At 37.7% G+C, this 9511-nt stretch overlaps 1 protein-coding gene across 1 annotated transcript; it reads right to left on the bottom strand.

Moving 5' to 3' along the window:
- Positions 1 to 707: 707 nt before the first annotated feature.
- Positions 708 to 4983, bottom strand: LOC111671325 (dehydrogenase/reductase SDR family member 13). The gene is made up of 5 exons (XM_023428429.2): positions 4825 to 4983; positions 3463 to 3581; positions 3105 to 3228; positions 2077 to 2403; positions 708 to 1831 (listed from the first exon to the last, which is right to left on the bottom strand). Exons 1-5 carry the CDS (start codon positions 4949 to 4951, stop codon positions 1572 to 1574), a joined length of 957 nt encoding a protein of 318 aa, XP_023284197.1. The 5' UTR covers positions 4952 to 4983; the 3' UTR covers positions 708 to 1571.
- Positions 4984 to 9511: the final 4528 nt, after the last annotated feature.

The following is a 9511-nucleotide window of genomic DNA, read 5'->3' as shown; positions in this document are numbered from 1 at the left end:
GTTGGGCAATGAAAGCAGTAATAATAAAAAACACCACCCGCCTCCTCATCGCTGCACGGGGCTTAGAAGAAAACGTGAAAGGTGGTGAAAGTGGTAAAAGAAACAAGTTGACTGACAAAGACTTGAAGAACGCAAAGTGTGTTTTAATTGTAACCGTGTCGGACTGAATGAAGTTTAAACACACTTCCTACTCACTGGGAGTAAACAGTAATACCTCCATCTCATCCTGACCTCACTCCAGTCCTTTAATGTCCAGCACATCGACATGTCACTTCTAATCCTTCCCTACAGAAAACATGTTTTCTTGTGTTGCTAAACAATTAATAACTGCATTCAGCATCCTCACCTCTGCATGGTGTCTTTGGTTTTATTCAAAATTATATCTGCTGTAGGTACGAGTCATTCTGAATACTGTTCTTTTTGAGTGATGTATTTTGAAAAGCTGAAATCTGTGAATGATAGCCGTCATGGTTGAGGAGTGTCACAGCCCTCCTCCTCCTCCTTTTGGGGTAAAACAAGTTACAGACAGAATTATGAAGCTGTGAAGCAGATTGTGAATCTGTTATTTGTTCTCTGTTGTCACTTTGTACTGGCTCATCAATGAACTAACTTTATGAGCACAGGTGAAACTCAACAGACCCATTAACACTGCCCAACAGCAGAGTATGAAGAGCATCTACAACCACAGAAAACCAGAGCACTAGAGAAAATGTCCATTTTGTTTTAATATACAAGTAGACAATGTACCAAATGTAATGTTATGAAGACCCCTACAGGTATTAATACAGGTTTAATCAGCACAGATTTACAGTTAATAAGAGCTAAACATTTTCCATCAGACGTCTCTCGTTGTGGCAAAAATCCCACAGACATTTCATCATTTCAAAACTATAGAAACTTCAGATGAACTAGCGCGTCAGATATCATATTAGCTGTGTTCTAGTTTTTTACTTTAAACTATTCCACAAGAGATGTGGTGTGGTTTGCAGACAGTTGTGGATAGTACTCGAATTAACTGTGCAAACATATTGTTTAGCACCTTACTGTGTCCCCAAGCTGCCGGCACCATCGACTTAGAGCACAGGAACGAATGTCACATTTACCCAGAGCAGTTTTCTTCTTCGACACGTCAGCTTGTTTGGCCACTCACAGTGAAAAACTACTGACAAATACATCAATGTCAATATGATATGAATGTCCCAGAAGAAGCACTAGAGCTTAATCACACAAGGCCCTATAACGACTCAGTCAACATGTCTGATCTTTTGCATTATCCCCACTTGGATCAACATCTGTACTTACTGTAGATTATTATATAAACCACACCTGTGCATTTGAAGCTTGTCAGTAATCAAGTCTGAGGAAGGGGCCCCGATAGAGAGCATTAAAGTGGTTCAACCACAAGTGCAGCCATGACATTTCAAACTGTCATTTGATAAACAGGAGGCACAAGTGTAAGGCTGTGTACTTACATTATTCATGTATGTGACCATAAGAAACCAGCGCTTTAAAGGAACCAACAGTTGAGCGTTGATCCAGTCTTTGCAGCTCCTGGATCAGGTTTCAGTCTGTCATGACAACCTGGTTAACCTCTCACTCACCTCCCACAGCTTCTTCGCCAGGGCGTCGTCTCGTCCTTTGGCTCCCACTTGCTGCAGCGCGCAGTTAGAGAAGTAGCGTCCGCTGAGAGGCTCAATGCCCTCCTGCAGGGCGCAGTGCAGGGTGGTCTGGGACCCCCCCTCTGAGTTCATGAAGAACAGCTTGGCAAAGGGCATCATGAGGAGCTGCAGCCACAGGCTCAGACCGCGACATAGTTCTGTGTAGATGACTCCTGGGAAGAGCAGAGATGTGAAGCTTGGGTGAAAGGCTCCATGTTTACTGTAAAACACGGCTCGGCCTACAAGTTGTCTGTCACCTTCATACTATACAGGCCCTTTAAGAAACAACAGGTGAAGGTTGTTATGGTGTGTGGTCAGAGGTGCAACAGACTGGAAACTGTCAAACAGCAGAGGCGAGTGATAATTATTTTTCAAGCCTTTAAAAATCCTAATTCTGAAATGTGAGGTGTCCACTGACCTGGGTGCAGGCTGTAGCAGGTGACGCTGGTGCCCTCCAGCCTGTTGGCCAGCTCCCGGGTGAAGAGCACATTACACAGCTTGCTGCAGCAGTAAGCTTGGAAGTCGTGCCAGGTGGACTGACCCGACACTAAGTCTTTCTTGGAGGCCAGCAGAGGGAAGTCGATGTTTCCAAATCGGTGCAGCAGCGCGGCCACGGTGACCACGCGGCTGGGACCGCACTGCTGCAGCCGCTCCAGGAGGAGGTTGGTGAGCAGGAAGTGACCCAGGTGGTTCACCCCGAACGCTGCGCCGAAGCCGTCCTCAGTGCGCCCTGGACCCATCACACCTGAAACATACAGTGTGTATTATATAGCATGTATACACTGTGCGACTTAGGGCTGTCCCAGATGAAAGACGACTGCTCGTGGCTCCAGACAGTCATCCTACGTCGCACTGTGAGAGAGATTCAAAGATGGCTGTTGTCACGGCCTTGCCTGGAACAACGTACGTTTATGTATGTTAAAAAACACTTACCTCAAGCTCTTTGAGGCATCCAAAGTTTCCCTTCGCCGCGACCAGGTCCACATTCTCCTTCTCTTCTTCTTTGGATTTATTTCCATACGCACAAATACCACTATTGCACGGGCTCGATTCCTGCCCAGATTCATTGTTTACCACCGTAACGGCGCAGATGGACGACACATGCTGATGACGTTTCTTGCAGATTGACTTGCGTTGCAGGTACGATTCAGGTTTTAATCATTGTACAGGCGATACACATCAAACTGGATGTAGTACCTGAGTTTATTAGATCCTTGTCGCACAGTGTGGCCTAGAATAAACTAGTAAGACTGATGATTGTCTGTAGGCATCTTTACACAGCTGCTTCAATCACTCACTGTGCCTCAGTTGTGGTCAAGTCAAATATAACTGATTTTGTTTCCTTTAACTACACCTTTTTTGTTTAGTTTTTTATGTAAGAATTAAAAAAAATAATAAAATATGGACCACGTAAAGGAATATTCCATCATATTTCAACATCCTCACCTGCGTTGTTGATGAGGAGGTCCAGTCTGGGCTCGGTCTTCAGGAAGGTTTCAGCAAAACTGCGCACGGACTTTAGACTCGCCAGATCCAACTGCATGAACACCACCTGATTGTTCCCGCTCTCCTGAAAAAAAAACCCAAAAGGATTCTGGGTAAGTCTGGCTGTTATACACATATTTAGCAGAAATTACCTGATGAAAAAATGTAAATGTAAAATGAGGCTGATATCAAATCTATGGGTGCATCTGCACTATGCTGTATAGTTACGATATATGAGATCAGTTAATCTGCCGACGTGAAGCGGACTCAGTGACCTTGATGGGCAGTTGGCGCGGTGTCTTCTTCGCAGCTTACTTACTCTGCGGATGTCAAAAGCAGCAGCCTCAGCTTTCTCCTTGTTGCGGCAGGCCAGGATCACCCTGGCTCCTCTCTTTGCCAGATCCAGAGCTGTGGCCTTGCCGATGCCAGTGTTGCTTCCTGTGAGGGGGCGGAAAAAAAAGGCACCATGCTGAACTCAGTGACACCTAATTATTATTAATAATAATAATAATGTTGCTTTACCTGACAACAAATGCACAAAGGATTAAAGCTATACAGAAAATAAAAATACAATACAATATGATACAATAAAATACAAGACCCAAGTAATAGAATAAATGTAGGTAACACTCTCCCATAGCGATTTTTCCACTCGATGACAAACAAATTATGAAACAAATGAGCCTAGTTATATTAGAAACAGGCTTAAATCGCCCACTGTTGAGCTGGATCCGTATATGAAGAGACTAAACTTAATAGTCTTGGATCTTAAGGATGAAAACTTTACTTCATAGGTAATGAGGAATATACGAACTAGAGAGAGTTTCACATTCATATATATTTATTATTATTTATAGTGTGACAACCCCTCCCACTCACTGCTTGTGGGAGGTGTCTCAGGGGAGTAGAGGCACACCTGAACACAATTCTCCTGAATGTTATATAAAGGGCTGGAGAAATCAGTTCTTCCTCTCTCCTCCAGCAAGCAGGACTCTGGTTTGGGTGAGCTTTATTTTCCTCACTTTATTGATTATCTGTTTCACTCTTCCACACACCACTGATGTAATAACTGATATACATGTCCCACCTTAAGTTTGTGTTTTGCTTGTTATTAGTTCAATTAAATCTTATTTGCTTTTAAACCTGAATTATTTGTGTGGTCTCCCCTTGTTTTTGTTTTGGATTTTGAGGTGTGGTACAGGTGTGCTAATAGAATTGGGAATCTGACACAGGTGTGTTGAGTGTTTTTCGTCCTGAGCTCGTGCTGTTTGCGCTACAGTTGAGCTGTTTGTCATTTCACCTTTTATGAGTGACTAGTTTATTTCACTGTATTTAATCAAGTCATGTTTATTGTGCCGTTCTCCTGCATGTTCGTATGCTTTAGGTCAAATCCAGTGTAATCATACAAACATCTATTCAGGTTTCTTAGCCAAACTTTTAAGACACCTAGCGGCCATTACTGTAACTTCGACTTTGCCGGCCAGCTGTGTTTGTTTGGTCTAATGTTAAATTTTTATATATTTTTGTCGGTGTATCAGTTTGAAAGCTGATTCACAACAGCTTTGTGACAGAATAACATTTGGGCAAGTGCTTGAGAAAACAGCGACGCTCCTACTGTTTACATGAGCAGCACCATGAAAGCTACATGCCGGCAGAAGCAGACAGGTGAGTTCTCATTTACCTGTAACAATGGCCGTCTTCCCCTTTAGCTTCACTGGACTCGAGCATCCCACTCCTCTAAACACACCGTAGTACACTATCACATAAAAGCAAACTGCTCCCGCTACGAGGCACAGCAACGCCGACATCACTGCACTGGACTAGTACTAGTTGTGTCAAGGCGTATAACGTTATAAAACTTGTTCCGGTTACGATTTTCAAAATAAAGCCTACGTGGACGCATGAAAGTACTGAAATTTACAAAAAAAAACTAAACCACTGAGTTTTATTGAAGGGAAATATAATACAATTTGAATTTAAAATGTATATTTCACTAATTTAAAGAATTTAGCTTTCAAGGGGAAAACTCCGATAGCTTGAACTTCCGGTTGATACAACAAAATAATACATTTATATTATCAAAGTGAACAGCACAAACAAACATGCAACATTTTCAGCTGAATAAAGATGTGCAATGAAATTCATCGCGGATAAACGTCAGCTTGATCGATTATCCCATTTGTAATGAGAATTGAACAAGGAAGTAGAGAGCCGGAAACGGATAGCTCGCCTTCAAAGTAAATGTTTTGAAGCGTACTGGCTGAAGCGGTCAATTTAAGGAGCGCTAAACGAAATAAATAAAACGGACCATAATATGTGCTGCTCTAACTGAACAGACATGGATCCACAACAAGGCCAAGTAAATGTCTTCATGACTCTTAACTGAATATTACAGAAGAACATTTACCCTGATATTACATTTCTTTAAAGAATGGCATCATAGGATAAACAACATGGACATGTACTGTAATATTATCAGACAGTATTTTATTTGATCTACTCCTGATCAGTCTGTTCACATTCCCTCCTCTTTTCTTCTTTCATTCTCTCAGCTCCACTCATCTATCCCTGGAAATGTCCTGCTGACTGCTACTGCTGCTCTGCTCATATTCATCAAATCAAGTCCAGTGTAATCCTACAACATGTGAAAAATTACATTGCTATCATGGAATTACATTTTCATTTTCAAGTTTACTTGATTATCTTAATAGGTCCAACCCTTTTTAAGAATTCACATTTGTTATTCCTTTGCCCCAGAACAAACTGGTGAATAATTGTGAACATGCTGCACTGTGCTCTTAAGTAAGAAACCAAAGGGAGAACCATAAAATGTGCAATGTCATCCCAGATCGCTCTAGATATAGGAATCTGGGTCTCCCCCGGCTGCTAGCTTGCATGCTGGGTGCATGGCCCGCTAGCTAGTAGGTGCAAGCTAGCTCTTCATAAGAATAATAGATAAGAAAATGGAAAAAAAAAAATAAAAAAAAAAAAGGGCCTGAATACTTTCTAAATGCATTGTATGTCTAACTGATTTATGGGTTTCTCTATGGTGAGGTCTGATGTATACTATGTGCACTTGTACATACAACTCGTTTTGGTAGAAAGAAAAAGAATAATAAATGAGGAAATATAAAAATGGCCTGAATACTTTCTAAATGCATTGTATGTCTAACTGATTGATCCGTCAAACAGTATACTTGTATTCATGCATGATAAATCGTTTTGGTAGAAAAATCTTAAAATGTCAGTAAATGCACATTTACAGTGACATCTCTTTGTATAGTGTATGTTTGCATGATGAGTTTAATTTATTCTTTCTGAATAAACATCTAATGTCTCAACATTAACAATGTTGTTATCCATATTAAAATGTATCTTTATTTTAAGTTATTTCTGACTGGATATTTAAAACATTATATATGGAGACATGCTAGTTGCCGTTCCCTTTATTCCACTCAACAAAACTAAATTATATACTGTAAATGAGTGAATAAATAAAATGTCATAAAAATGAAAATGTTTTATTGGAGTCTTGTTATATCTTATTATACAACCCTTTGTCAAACGATTTTGGTTAAAGAGCTAGAGCCCCATAAGCCTGTTTTTATTTTGTTTTACCTTTTCAGGTGCTGAATGAATGGATCTCATCAGCCTGATGTGCTACAACTGGGCCCGTTGTGCTCCATGAAGAAGTCCACATTCAGTCCTGTTGGGTTGCTCTCTCTCTGGCTGCCCTCTCTGTTCGCACTCTGGCTGTTGGTATCGTTGGTGATTCCACGCTCCCGACAGACCTCATGGTGGCTGTGGCCTTTCTTTTGTTTGTGTTTTTAGTTGTTGGTCTGTCTGAACCTCATTTACCTTTCTGTAAATAAATTATTTTAACTTTATATACCAACTCGTGTTGTGTCCCTTTTTTGGTTGTAAGGCATAAAAAATGTCATAGTATAGTAAGGCATTAAAAGGTATAGAAAACGTGATAGTATAATCAGGCTTAAAAAGCATAGGAACGTCATAATATAGTAAGGCAATAAACGTCATAGTATAATAAGCATAAAAAGTCATAAAAAAGTCAATATAATAAGACAAAAAGAAATAGAAACATCATAGTATAGTAAGGCATCAAAGTAAAAAAACATCATGGTATAGTAAAGCATAAAATGTTTTAGAATAGTGAGGCATAAAAAGCCATAGAAACATCATAATATAGTAAGGCATAGAAAGTAAAAAAAAAACGTCATGGTATAATAAGGCATAAACATTTTTTAAAAACTTTATAATATAGTAAGGCAAAAACGTCATCGTATAATAGGGCATAAAAACGTCATAATATAGCAAGGCAAGACAATGATAGTATAATATGGCAAAAAAATGTCATAATGAAGTTAGGCATAAAAAGTCAAAAAAACTCAAAAAAGTATCGTATGGCAAAAAAGTGAAAATAAAAACCACTACCAGAGTATATTGGGGTATAAGGACGTCATGGTATAGTAAGGCCTTAAGAGTGAAAAGAACAACATAGTATGATATGACAAAAAAAGTAAAAACAACATGGTAGAATATGGCATAAAAAAACGTCATAGTATGGAAAGGTATAAAGAAGTCATAGTATAGTAAGGCCTTGAGAGAGTGAAAAACACAACATAGTATAATATGATGAAAAATTGAAAAAGTACATAGTATAGTATAGAAAAAAATTTGAACAAACAGAAAGTATAATGAGGCATAAAAACATCACAAAACGTCATGGTATCGTTAGGCATGAAAAATCAAAAAATGTCACAATATAGTTAGGCATAAAAAGTCAAAAGAACAGCATAGTATGCTATGCAAAAATAAAAAATAAAAAAAAACACGGTAAAATAAGGCATAAAAACATAAAAAGACATAATATAACAAGATATAAAGACATCATAGTATATTGAGGCCTGAAAACTGAAAAAAACAACATAGTATAGTGTGGCAAAAAACGTGAAAAAACGACATAGTATAGTATGGCAAAAAAGTGAAAAAATAACAAAGTTTAATAAGGCATAAAAACATCAAGAAACGTCATAGTATAGTAAGATATAAAGATATCATAGTATATTGAGACCTGAAAACTGACAAAAAACAACACAGTGTAGTGTGGCAAAAAACGTGAAAAAACGACATAGTATAGTGTGGCAAAAAACCTGAAAAAACGACATAGTATAGTATGGCAAAAATTGTGAAAAAACAACAAAGTTTAATAAGGCATGAAAACATCAAAATACATCATAATATAACAAGATATAAAGACATCATAGTATATTGAGGCCTGTAAACTGAAAAGAACAACATAGTATAGTGTGGCAAAAACGTGAAAAAACGACATAGTATAGTGTGGCAAAAATTGTGAAAAAAAAAACAAAGTTTAATAAGGCATGAAAACATCAAAAAACGTCATAATATAACAAGATATAAAGACAGCATAGTATATTGAGGCCTGTAAACTGAAAAAAATAACATAGTATAGTGTGGCAAAAACGTGAAAAAACGACATAGTATAGTATGGCATAAAAACATCAAAAAACGTCATATTATAATAAAATATAAATACGTCATAGTATAGTGTGGCAAAAACGTGAAAAAACGACAGGGTATAGTATGGCAAAAAAGTGAAAAATTAACAAAGTTTAATAAGGCATAAAAACATCAAAAAACGTCATAGTATAGTAAGATATAAAGATATCATAGTATATTGAGACCTGCAAACTGACAAAAAACAACATAGTGTAGTGTGGAAAAAAACGTGAAAAAACAACAAAGTTTAATGAGGCATGAAAACATCAAAAAACGTCATAATATAACAAGATATAAAGACATCATATTATATTGAGGCCTGTAAACTGAAAAAAACAACATAGTATAGTGTGGCAAAAAACGTGAAAAAACGACATAGTATAGTATGGCAAAACACGTGAAAAAACGACATAGTATTATGGCAAAAATTGTGAAAAAATAAATAAGTTTAATAAGGCATGAAAACATCAAAAAACGTCATAATATAACAAGATATAAAGACATCATAGTATATTGAGGCCTTAAAACTGAAAAAAACAACATAGTATAGTGTGGCAAAAAACCTGAAAAAACGACATAGTATAGTATGGCAAAAATTGTGAAAAAAAAACAACAAAGTTTAATAAGGCATGAAAACATCAAAAAACGTCATAATATAACAAGATATAAAGACATCATAGTATTGTAAGGCATGAAACGAAAAAAACAACATTGTATAGTGTGGCAAAAACGTGAAAAAACGACAGAGTATAGCATGGCAAAAAACGTGAAAAAACGACATAGTATAGTATGGCAAAAATTGTGAAAAAACAACAAAGTTTAATAAG

Source organism: Seriola lalandi, unplaced genomic scaffold (genome assembly GCF_002814215.2).
Source record: "Seriola lalandi dorsalis isolate HSWRI2012SDOR001 ecotype SW California unplaced genomic scaffold, Sedor1 jcf7180002054875, whole genome shotgun sequence".
Taxonomy (NCBI): Eukaryota; Metazoa; Chordata; class Actinopteri; order Carangiformes; family Carangidae; genus Seriola; species Seriola lalandi.
Note: the sequence above shows the minus strand (reverse complement) of the source record. Positions and strands in the feature narration are given on the sequence as shown.